This window comes from Orcinus orca, chromosome 20, assembly GCF_937001465.1.
Source record: "Orcinus orca chromosome 20, mOrcOrc1.1, whole genome shotgun sequence".
NCBI classification, from domain to species: Eukaryota; Metazoa; Chordata; class Mammalia; order Artiodactyla; family Delphinidae; genus Orcinus; species Orcinus orca.
The window spans coordinates 27,727,621-27,751,707 of record NC_064578.1 but is presented as its reverse complement, the minus strand read 5'-3'; the positions used below and the strand labels follow the sequence as shown (position 1 = coordinate 27,751,707).

At 51.4% G+C, this 24,087-nt stretch overlaps 1 protein-coding gene across 4 annotated transcripts in view; it reads left to right on the top strand.

Moving 5' to 3' along the window:
* CPNE2 (copine 2) overlaps positions 1 to 24,087 on the top strand; it is a 52,512-nt gene continuing 28,425 nt past the window's right edge. For all 4 annotated transcript variants that reach the window (XR_007474437.1, XM_049703797.1, XM_033418991.2 and 1 more), the window contains exons 1-3: positions 1 to 142; positions 21,231 to 21,445; positions 23,797 to 23,976. Coding sequence is in view for 3 of the 4 variants with exons in the window: in XM_049703797.1 (XP_049559754.1) it covers positions 21,266 to 21,445; positions 23,797 to 23,976 (360 nt within the window). In the remaining variant the exon portion in view is untranslated. The remainder of the gene's footprint in view (positions 143 to 21,230; positions 21,446 to 23,796; positions 23,977 to 24,087) is intronic.

Here is a 24,087-nt window from a genome sequence, read left to right as displayed (position 1 = left end):
GAGCTGGCCATGGCCGCGGGGGCAGCGCCCTGAGCCTGTCCCGCGCCCGCGGGCCCAGCCGAGCAGGGGAGCTCCCGGGGATGCCCCGGTGGCCCGGAGTGCGGGGAGCGGCAGCCGCGCGGTGAGGGTAGCGGGACCCGAGGTGAGTGGGGCCCCAAAGGGGCGGGCGGGGCGCCCTGGCGGGAGGGCTCAAGTTCGGCCTTGGGGCTCGGCTTCTGGTGCCAGTGGCGGCTTGTAAGGAAGCTGGGTTCCGCTTCGGGGGACTGCGGAACCCCAAGCCCCCTCCCTCCACCCGCGCTCACCCGGACCCCGGCGTTTGGGTGACTGAGCTCCGACCCGGCCACGCGGGGGCGCTCCGTCTTCGCCCCGACCGCGGGGCAACAGAGGGCAGGGTGCCGAGAGGACGGTGGCGCCGCCCGGGGTCCGAGCCCAGCGGTTTAGGGACCCTCCTACCTCCCCGGAGGCGCCTGGGGGCGTCAGGAAGGTGGAGCCCCGCCACCATCGCAGCTACGGAAGTGCTGAGTTCGGGCTGGCTCCGGGCAGGCGCGGGGCCCGCTCCTCGCCCCCCGTGCCCTACTCCCAGCCCCCCAACCCCCCTCCGTCCCCGGCCCCAGAGAACTGCTAGAGAGTCAGCTCCCTGCGGGCGAAGGGGGAGCAAAGAGAGGGAGTGGAACTGGGCAGCTTTCCAGAAGTCGGAGTGTGTTTGCAAACTAGTTTTTTCTCAAACGCTATCTGGCACCTGTGTGTTTTGGGTGGGGGCGGGGAGGGGGAAGCATGGCGAGAGAGAGAGCAAGGCCCTTTCTTCCTTCCCGTTCCTCGTTACCCCGCAGAGCTGCTTCTCTGAAAAATAGAGGGGTCTTACTTTCCTCTTCCCATGTCATCCCCCAGCCTTGTTGGACAAGCCGCTTTGGGGAAGGGGCTGTGGTTTGCCCAAGGTGACAGGTGGCACTGGAACCCAGGGCTCTGTTAGCCAGGTGGAAGTTCTTCTTACTATCTGGGACTCCCCCAGCCCTGTTATGTACTGGGTGAAGTGACAAGGGCAAAGGATCTGGGAGAATTAGCTGAGTGGCCCTTTGTCTGTCTGCCCTTAGTGTTTGCTCCCCTAGGGGTGTGGGCTGTCACTGAGGGATGGGGGGCTGTTTCTGTTTCTTGGAGCACCCACAGCTTCAGTAACTGGGGAGAGGAGCCAAGCTGTAACCTTCGGCAGCTGCACAGCCCTAATGGAGAGCTTGGGAGACCTGGGTCTGAACGCCTACCCAGCAGTGGGCCCCTGGCCTAGACCTTCCTCCCCTCCGAGCCCAGGTCCCCATCTGTAAAATGGGCTCATTGTCCAGGGCCTGTGCATATGGAGGCTGGGTGCAAACATAAAAAGTGGTTTTATTGCAGTTCCTCTGGTATGGAGCCCAGTGAGTGCTGGGACTGTCCCAGGCATGTGACATAGCTGGCTGGAGTGGGAGGGGTCACCCAGGCAGTTTTCTCCATGGAAAGAGCTGTGGGCTAAGAATGTGGACACTTGAGTTCTCCTGGCCCTCTGCCGTGTCCTGTTTGGGTGCCTTGTCACTCCTAGGGCTTAAGGGCGTTTCCATTGGTAAAATGAAGCAAAATTTGACACAATCCAGTTTACAGGACTGCTGGGAGACTGGAACCTGGGCCAGGGGGCAGGTGTTCTGCAAAGTTGGGTGCACTGGTGGTCATGGGACCTCCCTCCCAGAGGCCACAAGAATTAAAAATCCAGGGACGTAAGAAGAGGGTCGGAGCTAGAGCCTCAGTTTCTGTACCTGTAAAGTAGTAAGAGCAATACTCTGTACATCTTTATAATCTTTTAGGGTAGTTGTGTAGTTCTTTAAAGGTAGTTGTGAGGATTAAATTAGACAACAAAGGGCTTGTGCACCAGCGCTGTGACTGGTGCCCGATAAGCGCTCAGTTAATGTTAACCATCATTACCATTATTCATGGGAATATTAGTAAGCCTGATGTGGGTCACTGATTTAGGATTCCTTCTGGGATTTCCTCAGGCAAGCTCGCTTCTCTCTCTCCCACTTCCTTCCTGGAGAGAGGAGCCTCAGAATCCAAATGTTGGACTTCTGGGCTGTTCCAGGGGCAGGCAGGGTCCTGAACAGGAAGGTGCCACTAGGCTGAAGAGAACACCATGGGGGATGGTAGATCCAGTGGGGTGGTCCCGTTTCCCCCACCTTGGGCTGGCCTCACAGGGCTCTAAGGGGTGATGGAAAACAGAAGAGCATTCTCTAGGAATTCCCGCAGGAGCAAGGTTGCCAGGCAAGGTCCCCTACTGTGAAGCCCTCAGGCAGGGCCGGGGTCCCATCTGCCTGATGCTCTCCTCTCCTCTAACCCTTGCAGGGGCTGCCGAGTCAGGGCAGTCACTTCAGGAATCCATCTCCCTCCAGCTGGGAGAATATGGCCTCAGAGAGGGGGCAGGATTCCTCCCCTCCTGCCAGGTCCCCTGCAGGACACAGGGTGGGCTCCTTGGAAGTCAGGAGGCCAGGTCACCGTAGGGTCTTGGCAGGCAGCAACTGGAGAAGACGATCATGTCCCACCCATGCTGTCCAGAAATAGGGTATGGGGTCCCAAGGGGATTCATGGCTTCCTGAGGTCCTACAGGGCCTGAGGAATGAGCGGGGGTCCGAGGCACCTCCTGGCTCCCAGCCAGGTGTCCTCTCCCTTCCTTGGGCCACCTGGCCTCTGCTCTGTGGTGGCGTCAAGAGGGCTGTGCTGGCCCACGTCCTGGAGTGTTTCTCCACTAGCCCTGTCCACACGTGCCTCCAGAGCCTGAGATGAAACTAGACTAGACGCTGATCCCTCGCTCGCTATCACATCACCTTGCTTAATTTTTCTCAAGGCATTAGCCGCTCTCTCCCATCATCTGATTCATTCAAGTATGTGTCAGTTTGTTCTCTGCCCTCCTCCCCAGGGGGTCAGCTCCAGGAATGGCAAGGGCATCCTGTGTCCATCTTGTTCAGGGCTCTTCCCTGCACTGACTGGCTTAATGGCTGAGTCCGCCCCTCCTTGTAGCCTCCTGTTGAATGGGTCTGTGATGTTGGGTGATGGAGCCTAGAAGAGTCATGAGCTCACCCTTTGGGGTTTCCGGAGGAATCTCTGTCTCACCATACTGAGTGCTGGGGCACTGTCAGAGGGCAACGATGGAGGAGGGGCAAGTGCTGGCCTGGGGGAAGGGAAAGTCGTGAGTCTGGGAGAAGGTGGGATTCTCCCAGCACTGAAGCTCTGGGGGAGGTGGTCATGGTGGCTGCTGACCTGGTTGGGGTGTCACCTGCTGCCGTTGCCTGCAGGACCAGAGGTCTGGGGTGTGCCGGGGAGAGTTACCCATCCCCCAGGTGACCTGGGCCAAGTCTCTTAACCTCTTGGACCTCGGTTTCTTCATCTAGAAAATGGGGAGCTTTAGACCAGAAGCTAGCTGTTCCCTTGCTTTCTTCATGTGGCTCTTTTTTTTTTTAATTTATTTATTTTTATTTATTTATTTTTGGCTGAGTTGGGTCTCCGTTGCTGAGCACGGGCTTTCTCTAGTTGCGGTGAGCGGTGGCTACTCTTCGTTGCGGTGCGCGGGCTTCTCGTTGCCGTGGCTTCTCTTGTTGCGGAGCACGGGCTCTAGGCACGTGGGCTTCAGTAGTTGTGACACATGGACTCAGTAGTTGTGGCTCACGGGCTCTAGAGCGCAGGCTCAGTAGTTGTGGTGCACAGGCTTAGTTGCTCCGCGGCATGTGGGATCTTCCCAGACCAGGGCTCGAACCCATGTCCCCTGCAGTGGCAGGCGGATTCTTAACCGCTGCGCCACCAGGGAAGCCCCTTTCATGTGGTTCTTAAGGCAGCTGTGAAAGGGGTTATAAACCAAAGAGGGCTTTGCCCAGTTGGCGTGATACCTCTTCCACCTGTGGCTTCGGGTCCCTGCCTTCCAGAAAGGTTTCCCTCACCATGCAACCATCTATTCGTCACTGAACAAATGTGTTTTGTTTTGTTTTGTTTTAATAGTGTAATATATCAAGGGTTTATTTACTATTTTAGGTAGAGCCACAGATTTGTTTATTCATAGGCTTAAAATTTTTTACTTTATATTAGAGTATAGTTGATTTACAGTTTGTGTTAGTTTCAGGTGTATAGCAAAATGATTCAGTTATACATATACAAATATCCATTCTATTTTTTAAAATAAATTTATTTATCTTATTTATTTTTGGCTGTGTTGGGTCTTTGTTGCTGTGCGCAGGCTTTCTCTAGTTGCGGCGAGCGGGGGCTGCTCTGTTGCGGTGCGCGTGCTTCTCATTGCGGTGGCTTCTCTTGTTGCGGAGCGCGGGCTCTAGGCATGCGGGCTTCAGTAGTTGTGGCACGTGGGCTCAGTAGTTGTGGCTCACAGGCTCTAGAGCGCAGGTTCAGTAGTTGTGGCGCATGGGCTTAGTTGCTCCGCGACATGTGGGATCTTCCCGGACCAGAACTCGAACCTGTGTCCCCTGCATTGGCAGGTGGATCCTTAACCACTGCTCCACCAGGGAAGTCCCATGTATCCATTCTTTCTCAGATTCTTTTCTCATATAGATTATTACAGAATATTGAGTTCCCTGTGCTATACAGTAGGTCCTTGTTGATTATCTGTTTTATATTATATATAGTAGTATATATATAACCATAAGTTTGGTAACCATAAGTTTGATTTCAAAGTCTCTTTCTGTTTTGTGAATAAGTGAGTCTGTTTCTGTTTTGTAAATAAGTTAATTTGTATCATTTTTTTATATTCCACATATAAGTGATATCATATAATACTTGTCTTTCTCTGACTTCATTTAGTATGATAATCTCTAGGTCCATCCATGTTGCTGCAAATGGCATTATTTCATTCCTTTTTATGGCTCAGTAATATTCCATTGTATATATGTACCACATCTTCTTAATCCATTCCTCTGTTGATGGACATTTAAGTTGCTTCCATGTCTTGGCTGTTGTAAATAGTGCTGCAGTTAACACTGAGGTGCATGTATCTTTTCAAAGTTTTCTCTGGTTATGTGCCCAGGAGTGGGATTTGTGGATCATATGGGCTCTAGAGCACAAGCTCAGTAGTTGTGGCACATGGGCAGCTTAGTTGCTCTGCAGCATGTGGGATCTCCCTGGACCAGGGCTTGAACCCCTGTCCCCTGCATTGGTAGGAGGATTCTAAACCACTGCACCACCAGGGAAGCCCAGCACCACTTATTGAAGAGACTGTCTTTTCCCCATTATGTATTCTTGCCTCCTTTGTTGTAGATTAATTGACCGTAGCTGCGTGGGTTTATTTCTGGGCTTTCCATCCAGTTCCATTGATCTATAAGTCTGTCTTTGTGCCAGTAACATACTGTTGTGGTTTTTTTTTAATATTTATTTATTTATTTGGCTGCGCCGGGTCTTAGTTGTGTCACACGGGATCTTTTAGTTGTGGCATGCAGGATCTTTAGTTGCGGCGTGCGGGATCTTTTTAGATGTGGCATGAGGGATCTTTTAGTTGTGGCATGTGAACTCTTAGTTGCAGCATGTGGGATCTTGTTCCCTGGCCGGGGAGCAAACCCAGGCCCCCTGCACTGGGAACATGGAGTCTTAGCCACTGGACCACCGGGGAAGTCCCGGTAATATACTGTTTTGCTTACTGTAGCTTTATGGTATAGTCTGAAGTCAGGGAGCCTGGTTGCTCCAGCGCCATTTTTCTTAAGATTGCTTTGGCTATTCGGGATCTTGCGTGTTTCCATAGAAAATTTAAGATTTTTTGTTCTAGATCTACAAAAAATGCCATTGGTAATTTGATAGGGATTATATTCAATCTGTAGATTACCTTGGGCAGTATAGTCATTTTGATAATATTGATTCTTCCAATCCAAGAACATGGTATATATCTTTCCATCTGTTTGTGTCATCTTTGATTTTTTTCATCAGCATCTTATGGTTTTTGGAGTACAGGTCTTTTGCCTCCTTAGGTAGGTTTATTCCTAGGTATTTTATTCTTTGACACGATGGTAAATGGGATTGTTTCCTTAATTTCTCTTTCTGATCTTTCATTGTTAGTGTATAGAAATGCAACAGATTTCTGTGTATTAATTTTGTATCCTGCAACTTTACTGAATTCACTGACAAGCTCTAGTAGTTTTCTGGTAGCTTCTTTAGGATTTTCTATGTATAGTATCGTGTCATCTGCAAACAGTGACAGTTTTACTTCTTCTTTTCCAATTTGGATTCCTTTTCTTTCTGTTTCTTCTCTGATTACCGTGGCTAGGACTTCCAATACTATGTTCAGTAAAAGTGGTGAGAGCGGAATCCTTGTCCTGTTCCTGATCTTAGAGGAAATGCTTTCAGCTTTTCATCGTTGAGTATGATGTTAGCTGTGAGTTTGTCATATATGGCCTTTATTATGTTGAAGTATGTTCTCTCTATGCCCAGTTTCTGGAGAGTTTTTATTTTTTATCATAAATGGGTGTTGAATTTTGTCAAAAGCTTTTTCCGCATCTATTGAGATGATCATATGATTTTTATTCTTCAGTTTGTTAATGTGGTGTATCACACTGATTGATTTGCAGATATTGAAAAATCCTTGCATCCCTGAGATAAGTCCCACTTGATCATGGTGTATGGACCTTTTAATGTGCTGTTGGATTTGGTTCGCTAGTATTTTGTTGAGGATTTTTGTGTCTATCTTTTTCATCAGTGATATTGGCCTGTAATTTTCTTTTTTTGCGGTATCTTTGTCTGATTTTGGTGTTAGGGTTGTAGCGGCCTCATAGAATGAGTTTGGGAGTGTTCCTTCCTCTGCAATTTTTTGAAATAGTTTCAGAAGGATAGGTGTTAACTCTTTGCTAAATGTTTGATAGAATTTGCCTGTGAAGCCATCTGGCCCTGGACTTTTGTTTGTTGGGGGTTTTTAAATGACTTTTTCAATTTAAGTACCTGTGATTGGTCTGTTCATATTTTCTATTTCTTCCTGGTTCAGTTTTGTACCTTTCTAAGAATTTGTCCATTTCTTCTAAGCTGTCCATTTTATTGGCATATAGTTGCTTGTAGTAGTCTCTTACGATCCTTTGTATTTCTTTGGCATCCGTTGTAACTTCTCCTTTTTCATTTCTAATTTTATTGATTTGAGCCCTCTCCCTTTTTTTTCTTAATGAGTCTGACTAAAGGTTTTTCAATTTTGTTTATCTTTTCAAAGAACCAGCTTTTAGTTTCGCTGATCTTTTCTATTGTTTTCTTCATCTCTATTTCATTTATTTCTGCTCTGATCTTTGTGATTTCTTTCCTTCCAACTTTGGGTGTTGCTTGTTCTTCTTTCTCTAGTTGCTTTAGGTGTAAGTTTAGGTTGGTTATTTGGGATTTTTCTTGTTTCCTGAGATAAGATTGTATTGCTATAAAATTCCCTTTTAGAACTGCTTTTGCTGAGTCCCATAGGTTTTGTATCATTGTGTTTTTGTTTTCATTTGTCTCTAGCTATTTTTTAATTTCCTCTTTGATTTCTTCAGTGATCCATTGGTTGTTTAGTAGCATATTGTTTAGCCTCCATGTGTCTGTGTTTTTTACAGTTTTTTTCTTATAATTGATTTTATTTTAATTAATCTATTTTATTTTTGGCTGCATTGGGTCTTTATTGCTGAGCAGTGGCTACTCTTTGTTGTCATGTGCAGGCTTCTCACTGCGCTGGCTTCTCTTGTTGCAGAGCATGGGCTCTAGGTGTGCGGGCTTCAGTAGTTGTGGCTCGCGGGCTCTAGAGTGCAGGCTCAGTAGTTGTGGCGCACAGGCTTAGTTGCTCCACGGCATGTGGGATCTTCCCGGACCAGGGCTCGAACCCGTGTCCCCTGCATTGGCAGGCAGATTTTTAACCACTTTGTCACCAGGGAAGCCCCTGGGATTGTTTTTGTAGGTCTTTTTTCTTTCCTTCCTCTTTTGTTCTCTTGTGATTTGATGACTATCTTTAGTGTTGTGTTTGGATTTCTTTTTTGTATGTATATCTACTGTAGATTTTTGGTTTGTGGTTACCATGAGGTTTTTTTGGTTTTTTTTTTGTGGTACGCGGGCCTCTCACTGTTGTGGCCTCTCCCGTTGCACAGCATAGGCTCCGGACGCACAGGCACGGGCCCAGCCGCTCCGCGGCATGTGGGATCTTCCTGGACTGGGGCACGAACCCGCGTCCCCTGCATTGGCAGGCGGACTCTCAACCACTGCGCCACCAGGGAAGCCCTACCGTGAGGTTTTGATATAGCTGTCTGTGTATATAGAAGATGATTTTAAGTTGCTGGTCTCTTAATTTCAAATGCATTTCCAGTATCCTGCATTTGTATTCTCCTCTTCTCATGATTGCTGGTTTTGATATCGTATTTGTGTGTGGATGATTTCCTACCTTTACTGTATGTTTACCTTTACCAGTGAGCTTTCCCATTCATAATTTCCTTGTTGCTAGTTGTGGGCTTCTCTTTTCTGCCTAGAATTGTTGTAGAGCTGGTTTGGTGGTGCTGAATTCTCTTAGCTTTTGCTTGTCTCTAAAGCTTTTGATTTCTCCATCAAATCTGAATGAGAGACGTGTTGGGTAGAGCCTTGCTTGGTTGTAGGTTTTTCCCCTTCATCACTTTAAATATATCATGCCACTCCGTTCTGGCCTACAGAGAAAAGTCAGCCGATACCCTTATGGGATTCCCTTGTATGTTATTTGTTGCTTTTCCCTTGTTGCTTTTACTATTTTCTCTTTGTCTTTCGTTTTTGTCAGCTTGATTGATGTGTGTCTCGGCATGCTCCTCCTTGGGTTTATCCTGTGTGGTGTACTCTGCACATCCCAGACCTGGGTGACTGTTTCCTTTCCCATGTGAGGGATGTTTTCAGCTATTACCTCTTCACATATTTTCTCAAGCTGTTTCTCTCTCTCTTCTCCTTCTGGGAACCCTATAATGCGAATGTTGGTGCTTTTAATGTTGTCCCAGAGGTCTCTTAAACTGTCCTCATTTCTTTTCATTCTTTTTTCTTTATTCTGTTCCACAGAAGTGATTTCCACCATTCTGGCTTCCAGCTCACTTATCCATTCTTCTGCCTTATTTATTCTGCTGTTGATTCCTGCTAGTGTTGTTGTTGTTGTTTAATCTATTCATTTATTTATTGGCTGCGTTGGGTCTTCATTGCTGCGTGTGGGCTTTCTCTAGTTGCGGTGAGTGGGGGCTATTCTTTGTTGTGGTGCGTGGGCTTCTCACTGCGGTGGCTTCTCTTATTGTGGAGCATGGGCTCTAGGGTGCAGTCTCAGTAGCTGTGGCACACAGGTTTAGTTGCTCCGTGGCATGTGGGATCTTCCCAGACCAGGGCTCGAACCCGCGTCCCCTGCATTGGCAGGTGGATTCTTAACCACTGTGCCACCAGGGAAGCCCCCTGCTAGTGTATTTTTAATTTCAGTTATTGTATTGTTCATCTCTGTTTGTTTTTCTTGAAATTTTCTAGCTCCTTGTTAAACATTTCTTATATCTTCTTGGTCTGTGCCTCCATTCTTTTTCCACGATCTTGGATATCTTCACTGTCATTACTCTGAATTCTTTTTCAGGTAGATTGCCTATCTCCACTTCACAGACTTGTTCTTCTGGGTTTCTATCTTGTTCTTTCATCTGGAACATATTCCTCTGCCATCTCATTTTGTCTAACTTTCTGTGTTTGCAGTCCCACAGGCTGCAGGGTTATAGTTCCTCTTGCTTCTGGTGTCTGCCCCCATCTCGTTGTGGCTGCTTCTTTGTCTTTGGAAGTACAATATCTTTTGGTAGGTTCCAGTCCTTTTTTGTCAGTGGTTGTTCAGCAGCTGGTTGTGATTTTGGTGTTTTCAGGAGAGAAGGTGAGCTCAGGTCCTTCTACTCCACCATCTTGTCTGGGCAGGCTCCTCAGCAAATGTTTTTTGAACAGCTCCTCCTATGGACTGTGCCAAAGCTGGGGTACAACTACAGAGCTCTGAATGGAGTTGGGGGGATAGAGTGAGGCAAGCAAATGACAAAGAGACAGGAAAACTTAAGATGGTGGAAAATGCCATAAAGAGAATGAAGCAGGGTGAAGTGATTGAGATTGGCGGGATGGGGGGTGGGGACATCAGGGAGACTTCTGGAGGAGGAGGTGTGACACTTAAGCTGAGATGTTAATCTATGGCATGACGTTCATGGCTGTATCCCAGCAGGAACTAGGATACTTCCTGGATATGCTCCATGGATATTTTTGAATGAATGAAGGAGGGAGGAGTGCCCAAAGCAGAGGAGGGAGCACGTACAAGGGCCCTGAGGTGGGAACATGCTCAGTGTATTCCAAGAGCCCTTTCTCTCCACCACGCAGCTCTGTGTCTCCTTTGGTGGCCCTTGTCTCGTCAGGAGCTAGAGGCATCTGGCCTCCTTCTGTGCTCTGGCTGTCCCTGCCCCATGACACAGGAGAGTGCATGCTCAGCTCCCAGCAGATGATGCTATCCAACCTCTCCCTCCTTTGGGCCCCCAACAATCTTTCCGAGTCTGAGGGCTGTGCTGGGCAAGAGCACAGTGGACCCCATCTCATTTCAAGCTCTGGTTTGCCACTGACTAGCTAAGTGACCTTGGGCAGTGTATTAGTTTCCAAGGGCTGCTGTGAAGCCACCACAAACTGGGTGGCTTCAAACTACAGAAATGTATTCTCTCACAGTTCTGGAGGCTAGAAGTCCAAATTCAAGCTGTTGGCAGGGCCACGCTCCCTCTAAAGTTTCTAGGGGAGGGTGCCTTCTTGCCTCATCCAGCTCCTGGTAGCTGCAGGCATCCCTTGCCTTGTGGTGACGTCACTCCAGTCTCTGCCTCCTTCCCATGGCTGCCTTCCCTCTGTGCCCTTAAGGACACCAGTCATGTGGGAATAAGGGCCCACCGTACTCCAGCATGTCCTCATCTTAACTCTTTACATCTGTAGCTACCTGTTTCCAAATATGATCACATGCTGATCTTAGGGGTTAGGATTTTAACACCTCTTCTGGGGGACACAGTTCAACCTCTAATAGGCAGGTTACATAACCTCTTTGTGCCTCAGTTCTCTGTTCTATGAAATGGGGTGGTAATAATAGGGCTCCTCTGCTGGGGCTGCAGGATAGCCTACACAGAATGGTGAGAACCTGTGGACAGGGCCAGGCACTCAGGAAGCACACAGTCAATGCTGTTATTTCCATCTTATCAGTGAAGGTTTCCTGGGAGCAGCTGGCAATGTCCTTGGCCAGGAGGACTTACTGAGGAGGGCCTGGGGCTGGGCTGTGGGCCTCTTGCCTGGGATGCGGAGGCTCAGAGAGGCCCCTCCCCGCTGTCTGGATGAGAAGGGGCAGGTGGGCGCCTCTTCAGTGTGGCGGGGTGAAAGCCATTAACAGAAGGTGGGGAGCTCAGTCTGCAGAGGGATGTGAGCAGAGGGTGCCCAGCCACTGTAGGTGCCCACAAGGGGATTCGGGTACTGAGTAAGCCCAGATGACCTTTCAGGCCCAATCAGCCTGGAGTTCCTGGGCGGGAGCTTGGGGCTAGAATCCCAGAGCAGCCCAGCAAAGACTGAGGGGCATATGTAAACTCCCCAAAGCCAGAAGGGGCCTGAACCCTGACAGGCAGGGAAACTGAGGCAGAGGGAGGAGGGGACTTGTGGGGAGTTCACATAGAGAGTTGGGAGCCCCTGTCTCCTAGTCTCCCCATGGTAGGCCCCTGGGTGGGTGTGGATGCCAGGGGGTAGGGCCCCAGGGCTGGGTCCCAGTCCCTGAGGCTGCCCCACAGTCCCCTTCAAATGAAGCTACTTTGGAATGACTTCAGCTGGCGGTCATTGTCACCATGCCCTCCTCCCTCCATTAGCTTGGTCCCCCCTCTCTGAGCCTGGCCAGATTCACCCCGAGGTCCCCGAAGTACTTCCTGCATCCCAGAGTCCATCCACGCCCATCCCCTGTAGCACTTGCTGGGAGGCAAGAGGGCAGGGCGTCGCCAGCCCCACTTTGCAGATGAAGGAGCTGAGACCTAGAGGGAAGGGGTGGCAGAAGCGGGCAGAACCCAGTGCCTGGACTCCTTGGGCGGTAGTGTGGAGGCTGCCTCTCAGCCTGCTGGACCAGCCCCTGGGGCAACAGGATGGAGATGCCCCAGGATCAAGCCCATTTGGTGGTGGCTACAGAGAATAGCCTCCCTCTGGGTGTGGTCTGGCCACAGCTGGGAGCCTCAGGAGAGCTGGGGGTGGGGGTGTCAGGGCTGACCCCTGCAGCAGCCTCCTCCCCATGCTGTCTGTATCTATATTTATCCCCATGTCGGCCTGGCTGCCTTTTGGGAGTGCATCGTCTTCAGAGCTCAGCAGCTTTAGCTAAGATAGGGAAGTGATTTGTGTCAAGACGCTGCCCGCCCCCCACCTTGATGGGAGCACCAGTCTGCTCTCTGAGGGGCTGTGCACCACATGGCAGGAGCCAGTGCAGCAGTGGGTGTGCAGGGAGGGCCCCAGGGAGTATTAGCAGCTTGGGGATGGACCCCCCCCCCATTTCAGAGAACCAGCGCTGTGGAACATTGGGGTGGTAGGGCTGCGGCTAGAAGGTGGTACCAGATAAACTGTAAAGCCTTTCAGCTCAGAGATTCAGAGAACTCCTGATTTCCGAAATCCTAGAATTCCCAAACCCTGGGATTCTGTGAATCTGTAGGCTTCTGCAATTCCAAGATGCCGCAGATCCTCTTCCCTTCACCTTCACTCTTTCTTCAACTTTCAGCAAACGTTTGTCGAGCTCCCGTTCTATGCCTCTCTGCTCTGGAAACAGCAGAGATGAAAATAAGATCTGGTCCCATCTTTAAGCTCAAGTGAGGGTGACATTTCCTAAGCCAGTGGTAGCAATATGGTAACAATGTAAGTGCTTCCCTCTCCAGGGCCAGGGGCTCAGGGGGCACTTTGTAGAGCAGTCCCCAATTTGTGTTTTTTTAAAAAACGTTTTCTTGAAGTATAATATACAAAATAGAGCAGACTTCCTGCTCAATGACTGTTCACAAACCCAAAACATCCGTGTTAGCAGCCCCTAGATTGAGAAACAAACGTGACCCTCACTGAAGCCCCCTGGTAGCCCCGTCCGGTTACTCACACCCTCCCCCACTATCTTGCACTGCCCCTCCAGCAGCATAGACTTGTTTTGCCTGGGTTTAACTTCACGTAATGAGATTATACAGGATGACACGCCCCTTTGCGTCTGGCTTCCTGCATTCAGTATGTTCATAAGACCTATTCATATTGTTGCTGTCCTCGTGCTTCCTTCATGCTCGTGGCAGTGTGGTCCACCGTGTGCACGTTCACCATTTATTTATCCCTTTTCCAGATGATAGGCATTTAGGGGACTCCCGGCCTGGGGCTATTACAAATAGTGCTGCTCTGAAAGTTCTCCGGTGTGTCTTTTGGTGAACATATTGCATGTTTCTGCTGGGCGTTGCTGGGTCATCATAAGGGATGCATTTATTTAGCTTCATAGTCGCTGCCAAACATTTCTCCAAAGCGGTTGTACCAATCTACACTCCTGTTGGTGACATGTGAGAGTTCCAGTTGCTCCACATCCTTGTCAACACTTGGTATCGCCAGCTTTTTAACTTTTATCCTGGGGGTGGGGGCAGGAAGGCATAGTGGCATTGATTTCATTTGGTTTTGCTGAGCTGAGTTTGAAGAATGACAGAGCTAAGTGAAGAAGAGGGAAGGGCATGCCAGGCAGATGGAACAGCATGTGCAAAATTACAGAGGCATGAAAAAGTACTGTTGGAACTCTGTGTAGTAAACAGCATAGCTAGAGCCAGAAATGTGTTGAGGCAGTCGGTGGGGGGGGGGGGGGGGCGGGGGGCGGCAGCTATCAGGGTGTTTGGACATTGTCCTGAGAACAGTAGGGAGTCCCGGAGAGGATTTTCTCATTTGAGCGAGTACCTGCAGTGTGTCAGGCATTTTGTAATTTACATTTTTTTTTTTGGTGGTATGCGGGCCTCTCACTGTTGTGGCCTCTCCCATTGCGGAGCACAGGCTCCAGACACGTAGGCTCAGCGGCCATGGCTCACGGGCCTAGCTGCTCCGTGGCATGTGGGATCTTCCCGGACCGGGGCAGGAACCCGTGTCCCCTGCATCGGCAGGCGGACTCTCAACAACTGCGCCACCAGGGAAGCCCCTGTAATTTACATTTGATGGATAAGAAAACTAAACTGAGACTCAGAAAGACCAAATGACTTGTCCTGAGTCGTATTAGCAGAGGCTCTGGAATGCACATCCCTCCAAGCCTCAGTTTGCTCTTCTGGAGAATGGGAGTGGTGATAACACCTCGCTCAAGGATGTTGTGAAGCTATGGAAGTTAAAGTCCATAACACACTGGGCACAGGGCCTGGGGCAGGCGTTATTATTACTCTCATTTTGTATCCTGTCTCCATCACCACAGCCATACCACCCCCTCTCTTCCCTGCCAGCTGACAGGGTGGGAGTGGGCTCTCCTAGCTCCCACAGTTAGGAAGGGCTGGCAGAGAACTCTAGCCTCAGCACCCTATTTTCCTGCCCCACGGCAGGTCTTCTAGGACCTGAAGGTTGCTACGGTGGTTAATCTTATGTATCACCTTGGCTAGGCTATCGGGACCAGTTGTTCAGTTAAACACTAGTCTGATGTTGCTGTGTAGGTATTTTTTTAGATGCGATTAACATTTAAATCAGTGGACTTTTATTAAAGCAGATTATCCTCTGTTACGTGGGTGGGCCACATCCAATCAAAGGCCTTAAAAGCAAAGACTAAGGTTTCTCCCAGAAGAAGGAATTCAGCCCCAAGACTGCAACATAGAAACCTTGCCTAGTTTCCAACCTGCTTGTCTTGCCCTGTGGATTTCGGACTGAAGACTGCAATGTCAACTCTAACCTGAATTTGCAGCCTTCAGTTTTGCCCCGCAGATTTAAGACTTGTCTTCTCCAACAAGCTCATGAGTCGGTTCCTTAAAAGAAATCTCTCTCTATATATGTAGATATCCTATTGGTTCTGTTTTCTCTGGAGAACCCTAATACAGTTGCCATTTGTCTTCCTGGATCTTTCTCATCTGGGAGATGGGGTGAAGGAGGCAACTTAGATCTGGATGCATTCAAGGCATCTTCTGACCCTGTAAGTTCAGTAAATGCAGCCATCAGGGCCAGTGGGGACCAGGCATCTGGTTAGCCGAGGGTTCCAGTTACCAGAGTGTCACCATCTAGACCAGAGGCTGCAAACTCAGACGTCTGCCGAGACCTCGCGGGAACTCAGCGTGTGAAGTTGGCAGGGCTTGTACGGGGACCAAGCATGACATCTGCCTAATTAGGCCAAGAGCGGGCTAAACCAGAGCCATCCCTGGGGAATGGTCAGCCACTGGTGGGCCATGTAGCAGCCTCCCGCCTAGGAGCTTGGTGTTCAAAGCGTGGTCTCAGATGGGCCGCCTCAGCAGCGCCAGGAAGCTTGTTAGAAATGCAGACTCTCGGGTCCTTCCCCAGACCTGCTGCATCAGAATCTGCCTTACCTACCCACCCCTCTGGGATTTGTGTGTTACGAGGAGGGCTTGTTAAAGCACAGATGCCATTCTGGGGACTCTGAGCAGGTCTGTTTGGGGCCCAGGAACCTGCCTTTCTAACAAGCTCCCAGGAGATGCTGAGGAGGCCCATCCGGGAACCACCCTTGGAGCGGAGAGAGCCTGAGGCGACCCCAGGATCCTCTGTTGTCACCGATTAGACCCCACTGAGCAGGATTTGCTGCATGATGAAGACCCAGGAGCCCTCAGCCCAGGAGAGTAGCACCTTGAAGGATGTGTGGGTGTGGGGTCTGAGTCTGTTATTCCCTCCCTGGCCCCCTATCTACCACCTTGGTCTCCCTTGGCATCTCTGAGCTGTGTCTTCCAGCTGAGAAAGGGAGCCTAGAATCATATCCTCAACAAGCTTTCACTCCTGGTCCCCTTTACATACACCGTAAACTTCACACACCTCTCCCCCTGCCCCCAGTCATCAAGAATCACTGATAATAGCACAAGCTTCATGGTGTCATTCTAAATGCTTTACCTCATTTAATCCTCGACATCAATACCTGATGAAAGCACTTTTGCTGTTCCTGTTTTTATAGAAGGGGAACAAAGACCAGAGAGGTTAAGTAACTTGCCTGAGATCACACAGCAGGTAAATGACAGAACCAGGGATTCAAGCCCAGCAGTCTGAGTCCAGAGTCAATGCTCTTACCCTCAGCACAGTACCGACCAGAGGACCGCACCCCTGTCCTCATAACTGCTGCCAACAAGACTGTAGAGCATTACTTGCTGCAGTTGGCACTGAAAACAGAATTTCATTTTTCAGGTATCTGGTTGAGCATGCTTTTTCAGAGGGCCCAGGATGCCCCCCAGTTCTGACAGACCATCCCGCTGTTGCACTTGCCCCTGCAGTGGGGGGCACCTCGGCCCTGCCCCTCCCGTGTCCCTTTTCCCCATCTGGGTCTCCAGGTCTCCACCTCAGCCGCTGCCTCCCCCGCTCCCTACCGGCTCTCTCCCTGCACCTGCCTCTCTCGGTGTCTCCTGTCACTGCCCGTCTCTGAACTGGGGCCCCTGCAGGCCACCTTGGCATCTCTTCTCCACAGTGGGTGGGATGCACAGCCGGGCTCCTGGGTCCTGAGCTGCTGGGGCCAGTGATGGGCGGGGAAGTTGGAGTAGGGCAGCCCTAGCTCTTAGCCTCAGCACCATTCTTCCCTGGCTTAGAAGCACCACTGCCCCCTTCTTGGGCCTTGGTTTCCACCTCTGTGAAATGGGACATGAACCCCTCTAGTGCTGGCCTCTTGGAGCAGTTATGATGGTTCCGGGACTGAGAAGGGGCTTCATGATCCCTCAAGTGCTGTGTGTAGCCGGGAGGTGGTTGTGATTCCTCTGGGGCTGCAGATTAAAGAGCCTGCCTGAGGGGCTCCCTTCCTCATTCATTTGCCACAGTGTAGGTGCTGCTCTAGGTGCTTGGGGAAACAGTGATCCCTCCCTTGTGGAACTTACATTCCAGACAGTACACAAGGCAAATAGACAAATTAGTAAAAATGGTTGTAGATTGCATTGATCTGTGAAGGAACCAGTGTGGGGCTGAGATTGCATTAGCTTGAGTGACCAAGGAAGGCTTCTGAGGAGGTGACGTGAAGCTGACAACTAAGACCTGTCATGTGATGGGGCTTCCCTGGTGGTTCGGTGGTTAAGAATCTGCCTTCCAGTGCAGGGGACACGGGTTCGATCCCTGGTCGGGGAGCTAAGATCCCACATGACGTGGGGAAAGTAAGCCCGCGTGCCGTGACGAAAGATCCTGCATGCTGTAACTAAGACCTGACACAGCCAAATAAATCAATTAAAAAAAAAAAAAAAAGACCTGCCACGTGAAGAATAGCATTTCTGGCTGGGGAAAGAGCAAGTGCAAAGGCCCTGAGGCAGGAGAGAGGTTAGCATATTTGCAGAGCAGAAGGAGGCCAGTGCAGCTGGGGCACAGGGAGTGACGGAGAGTGTGGCATAAGGTGGGGTCAGGTCAGGCCCTGTAGGCCTGGGGAGGATTCAGATTGTGTGACAAGGAAGGGCAGCCACTGGGAGATTTTCCGCAAGAGCTGTGGTAGCATCTGATTTGCATGTTTAAAGACTCCCTCTGGCTCTGGCGGGGCATGGAAAAGAGAGAGTCTGGGGGCTGGGGTTGCTCAGGGAGACCTGACATGGGCCAGGGAAGTGGAAGCGGGGAGATGGGGTCGATGCTGGACGCATCTTGGCGGTGGAACCGACAGCAGTAGTAGGATATGGGGGGTGAAGGAAAGAGAGAGGTCAAGGAGGATGGGTTCCTAGGTTTCTGGCTAAAACTGGAATGTTCTAGACCTGTGACTCAGCACCAGAGTCTCCAAATCCTGTTCTTCTGCCTAAAGGGTAAGATGTCTTAGGAGCCGGGCCAGCGGACCCTGTGGGAGCTTAAGCCTCCGTCTTGTTCATTGTTGAAGCCCGAGAGTGCTCAAGGAATGTTTGCTGAATGAATGAATGGGAATTCCCAAGCCCTGCCCGCTCTTTGCCTCAGTTAACCCATCTGTAAAAGGGACTGCTAGTTTTGTATCCCCGCCTTCCAGTTCCTTCCCCGGGGCTCTGGTCACCCCAGAAGGCCTGTGTCCATCTGGGCCAGGAGTCAGGACCATCCACGAGCAGGCCCCAGCTCCCCAGGCCCCCTCTCCAGCCTGCAACCTCAAATTACCTGTACTGCGGTGATGCACCAGGGAGCGTTTCCATCTTGCCTAGATGCGCATGGCAGGCCCAACTCTCCCTTAATGACACCTTGCCTGCCTGCCCTCCTGCTGGAGTAGGAGGGGAGGGGGCCCGGCCCAGCCTAAGCCGTGGTTTCTTTTTCCATTGCGTCAGGCCTCAGGGTCTGGCCTGCCCGCCCGCTGCCGGCTGGCACAGAGGGGCCCGCTCTGACCCCCGCCTGCCCCAACTCCAGACATCATGTGCTCCCCGTTTCGGGGATCCAGAAGCTTCCAAGCAGAGGGTGAGTTGGGGATGGGGGACCTGCCCCTAGCTGGGGGAGGAGTGCCCCCTTCCCCGCCCACTCATCACTCACTCTCTCTGGGGCCTGCAGGCTGATCCAGGTGGGGCCACAGTGGGCTCTGAGGACTGTCCCCTGGGCCTGGCCCTCCTGGCCACACCCTCAGCCAGGCTGGAGCCAGTGAGGGGTAGGAGGAAGTGCAGTAACCTAGGCGAGGGATGGTGGTAGCTCAGACCAGGGGGAGGGCGGGGGAGAAGTGGCCCCAGAGTGTCCATACCAGCGCTTGCCTTTGCATCTGTTAGCCTGCGGGCATGTGTGTGCGTGCGTATCGGTGTGACGTGCACAAGGAAATGTGGGAACCTGGGTGTGCGTACCTGATACCCCTCAGGTACGGGATGAAAACAGAGGTGTCTGACTTGGCAGTATGGGGGATGGTGGCCCAAATGGCATCTAGCATGTCATGAAGGGGGCCTGTGAGGTGGAGAGGGGTGGGTGAGCTGGAATCCACCCCATTAGTGATGATGGGAGAGACAGGGGTGCGGGCAGGGTAACGCCAGAGGAACTGGTGACCTTGGGGGCGCCGGGGTTTTCTTAGCCTCAGGCTCCCTTTGGCCTGGCTAACTCCCCAGATGCCCCCACCTGGTTCTAGGTCCCCACCATGCCCAGCAGTCCCCTGGCCCTGGCCAGAAGGCCGTACGTTGGCCTGGGAGTCTGGAAAATTGGTTCACAGCCTGCCTCTGTTTCCTGACTGTGTGACATTGTACAGGTGACTTCTACTCTGAGCCTCAGTTTCCTTATCTGCAAAATGGGGGTGACTCTTGTGCCCCCCACCCCACCCCAGGTAGTTGTAAGCATAAACAGGTGTTCTCTCAGCTTCTGTGTGGACGAGTCAGCCCCCAAATACTTACCCACAAAGGCCAGGTTCCAACTCCTTGACTAGTATCTTATCCCCTGACTGTCGAGTGGGTAACTGGCCCTGCGCTGCCCCAGAGGAGGGAGGTGAGAGGAGGCCATTCCTTCTGAGAGCATGAACCCACCTGACCATGCTGACCAGCCCTGACTACAAGCTGAGCACTTCACCCGCATGATGTCTCTGATCCTTATTCACTCTGGCGGGGCAGTTCCTAAAATTGCCTCACCCTCCAGCGGGGGACACTGAGGCTCGTTCATTCACTCTAGAGTGTTGACTGAGTGTCTGCCAAGTCCCAAGACCTGTGCCAGAGCTGGGATCCTGTGGTAAGAAGACTACCCAGCTCCAGCCCTCTAGGACCTCATGTTCCAGGCTGGCTGAGAGCTGCGGAGGGCAGCCAGGTCCTGCGGGCTCCAGGCTCCCAGAGGGAGCTGGGGCTTTATTCGGAGAGCGATGGAAGTCTTGGAGGGTTTTTTTTTTTTTTTTCTTGGAGGGTTTTAAGCAGAGAGGTGTCATGGTCCAATTTGTGTTTTTCAAAGCTCACTCTAGTCCCTGTGGGGACAAGGGGTGGTTAGACTAAGGAGAGGCAGCAGGGAGGCTGGCGAGGAGGTGGCTGTGATCCAAGCGGGAAGGACCGAGCCACAGTGGCATTGCTGGGCCCGCTCCCTCTCCCTCTGACCCCAGCCCCTCGCTGGGCACACGCAGCCCTGGTCTGCAGGAGGCCTGCGCGAGCGCGGTCCCCTCTTCCGCTCCAGACACAGCGCCCTGGGCATACCTGACAGGGAGAGGACCTGGACAGTGACAAAGCCGGTGCTCAGCCTCCTCCCTCCCACCGTCTGTCCCTAGAACAGAACCTCATTATAGTCACACGAGCCCAGAGCATCAGCACAGCACTGCAGTTTGCCTGCAGTATTTATTCTTGTCGTGTAAAAACTAGTTTCCATCGGAGGGGCTGGAGAGCTGCGTGTGTGCCGCAGGGTGGCCGTGCCGAGTCAGGGAGGGATGAGCAAATCTGACCCGCCGCGGGGAGCGGGGAATAGGGATGTCCAAAATGGACATCTTGCCGGGTGGCTGATGCTGGAAGGCGGGCCTGGGTGAACTTCAGATGTGCCAGTGGAAATAAGATCTGACCACACCTCGTAGGACTGTGTCATGATGTGTCGTTAGCACATGAGGAAACTGAGGCACAGAGAGCTGAGGATAAGGACCAACTCAGGCAAGATCTGAGCGATATGGAGCATTTGTGCATGCGTTGATTTATACATGTACCTTTTTTTTAATTCAACAAATGTAAACTGAGTGCCTCCTATGGACCGGTCACTGTGCTTAGGCTGGTGATACAGGACGAACAAGACAGATAATGAACAAAGTCAAGTTTTGGATAAGTGACCAGAAGGTAGCTTCCTAGCGGCCAAAGCACTGAGGGAAACCTGAGCAATTACAAGCTCCGTCATAGCCGCAAGATGCCGATATGTCAATTGCTCAGGAGAAGCCCAGGTTTTCCTGGCAAAATGATTGGGATGCCTGTGTCCACTGTGATTTGTTGCTGATCTGACAGGGGCAGCTTGGACCTGTGTGTATCTCACAGGTAAAGATGGACCAAAGCAGAGAATGACTTTAAAGACAAACTAAACACACCTACCGGAGACTCCTTTTTCACGCATTTCCTGCATTCTTTCTCCAAGCTTTTGCCCATGTCATCCTCCCCACTGCCACCCTGCCCCACACACACTCCTTTTCTTCCATCTTTAACCACACCTTGAGGGTCAGGTGGTGACGCCTCCCCAGGGTGGAGTGGCACAGCAGATGTCTGTCCCCTCTCTGACCCCCAGTGCTGTCCCCTCAGACTGCGAGGAGCTGCTGCCGCCGTTTCCGACCCCCATGGCCTACATGCCGGGTGGAGGTGCCCCAGCACCAGGGGTGGCCCCCGTGGGCTCCCAGTACTGCGTGTGCAAGGTGGAGTTGTCAGTGAGCGGCCAGAACCTGCTGGACCGGGACGTCACCTCTAAGTCCGACCCCTTCTGTGTCCTCTTCACAGAGAATAATGGCAGGTGGAGCGAGGTGAGGCCCCTCTGTGTGCAGCTGCAATGGGTGGAGGGTGGCTCGGTCACTGGGGAGGGGCTCTCACTGTATCCCAGGGACCTGGGGTCAGGCCCTTGGAAGTACTTGCAGTGTGGGCCAGGGGTTACTTAGAAAATTGTTATTCTGAAAATCAAATTTTATTTAAAATGTTTATAACAGTACTTAAAATAATTATATTTGTGTTTATTATAATTCATAGATTTATATTTATATAATTTTATATTTAGTGTTCTGTAATATTTTAAGTTACTATAATATATAGTTAAAACCTTAGAGTTTTGCAAAATGCTTGCTTTCATTTTTAAAATAACTTTCCCCTCTTATTCCTAAATGAGCACAGTCAGTGAGGAGCAAACAGAGAAATAGGGAACTCAGGCTTTGGTCCCAGAACTGGACCAAGACCCAGCTCTGTCACTCCCTGCCGTGTGGCCTTGGGCAGGTGGCTATCCCTCTCTGAGCCTGTCTCCTCATCTGTGAAATGAGGATTTTCTTTCCCTGCCTACCTTGGAGAGTCCCAGAGCTGGGGATGTTGATGGTGCCACAGCCAATGACTTCTGAGCTGGAAGACTTTTGCCTGAGGGCTGGGGAAAGATGCAGCTTAAGGAAGGATATTAAGAAATCCAAACTGTTAAGACTTTCAACGTTTAAAAATGGCTTTGTTTCCTATTCCGAAAGGGGTCTATATTCATTGCAGTAAATTTAGAAAATCCAGGTAGACCTAGAGAAGAAAATCAAAATGGTTGGGAACCCGCCTGTCAGGGAGAACCAACTGTTAATGGTTTGGTATCCAGCCTTCCAGACAGTTTTACATGCATATGAATTTTCCAAAATATGTTTCTATTTTTCATAGTTATTTAATGAGGCCTCGGTGGGCGTCCCACAGAACATACTGTGGTTTACAAAGAATTTCCACAGATGTTGGCTCCTTCTTATGATGCCAAGGAAATGGGCTGGGATTGTTGACCCATTTTACAGAGGAGAACTGGGGCCCAGAGCGGGGAGGGACTTACCTGTTTCACCGAGCATGTTGGTGGTACAGCCAGAAGTGGGAGGTGGGGCATGAGGTCAGCCGAGGATTGCTGGGGGAAGCCCCAGGCCTGAGGCCAGCATGTCCAGAGTCCCCTCTGACAGGTCTCCGGAACTCCCCCCGCCCCTGCCCCTCGGGGAGTGATGTCCTCCCCCACTGCACCCACCCCCACTCATGACATGCCCCCCACCCTCCCTGACAATCTCGCTCCCACCCAGGCCAGACACCCTGGCTAAAAATAAACTCAGGGCCAAGACCCCTTCCGTCCCTGCTGCTCTCTGGCCCTTGGAAATGGGATGGGTGGGAGGAAAACTCAACACAGCCCAGGCCCTAAAATACACTGTCACCCAGCCTCTGCGGTTTGGGGCCTCAGTGCAGAGAGGCCGGGAGGCGGGGTTCCTGGCCCAGCCCCACCAGAGACCCACAGTGCAAGGCCCTGCCCGTCCCCAGGCCTCGGTCTCCACACTAGGTAGGGGACGCTCGGTTCCTGGTTTTGACATTCCATGGTTTGAGGAAGGTACAGACACCTGCCTCCGGGGAGATGGGGAACCCCTGACCTCACCTCCCCACTAAGTACCCCTCCTTCTGTCTGTTTCTTCTCTCAGCTTCCATGTAAAATGTGGTTTGAAAAAAGGGTTCTCCCCAAATATAAAGGATGAAAGCCACAGGTGTCAAATCCTTTCATTTTACAGAAGGGGAAACTGAGGTCCAGGTGGGAAAAGGGACTCCCTCTGTCACTTAACCTAGGCAGGGACAGGGTCCGACCTCTCACCTTGGAACCTGGGTATGGAGTCAGGACCAGTGTGTTAAAAGTATGAATGGTGGGCTTCCCTGGTGGCGCAGTGGTTGAGAGTCCGCCTGCTGATGCAGGGGACACGGGTTCGTGCCCCAGTCCGAGAAGATCCCACATGCTGCAGAGCGGCTGGGCCCGTGAGCCATGGCCACTGAGCCTGCGCGTCCAGAGCCTGTGCTCCGCAATGGGAGAGGCCACACAGTGACAGGCCCACGTACTGCAAAAAAAAAAAACAAAAAAAAAAGTGTGAATGGTAGAGTCAGGACTGGATTCAAATCTTGGCCCTGCCCTCTAGCTGTTCGACCTTGGGTGACTCACTTAACCTCTCTGTGCTTCAATGTCCTTATCTGTGAGCTGGGAGTAATGATTGTTTCAGCCATCTGGGTAACTGGCCATGAGTGCCTGGCACAGAATTGGGTGTTTAGCAAGTAAGCACCATGATTCCCTGTAGCCCAAGAAGGGTTGAAACAGCTACTTGACTCTGACACCTGTTTCCCTGCCCTCTGCCAGTATGACAGGACAGAAACTGCAGTCAACAACCTCAACCCCGCTTTCTCCAAGAAGTTCGTCCTTGACTACCATTTTGAGGAGGTGCAGAAGCTCAAGTTTGCCCTGTTTGACCAGGACAAGTCCAGCACGCAGCTCGAGGAGCATGATTTCCTGGGCCAGTTCTCCTGCAGCCTGGGCACGGTGAGCCGGGCTCCTCCAGGAGGGCGGGGTCAGTGCGGTGCCGCCATAAGTCACCTGGCTCCCAAGGATGGGGCAGCCCCCTGGAGAGTCTGCTGCTGCCTGCTTTCCCTG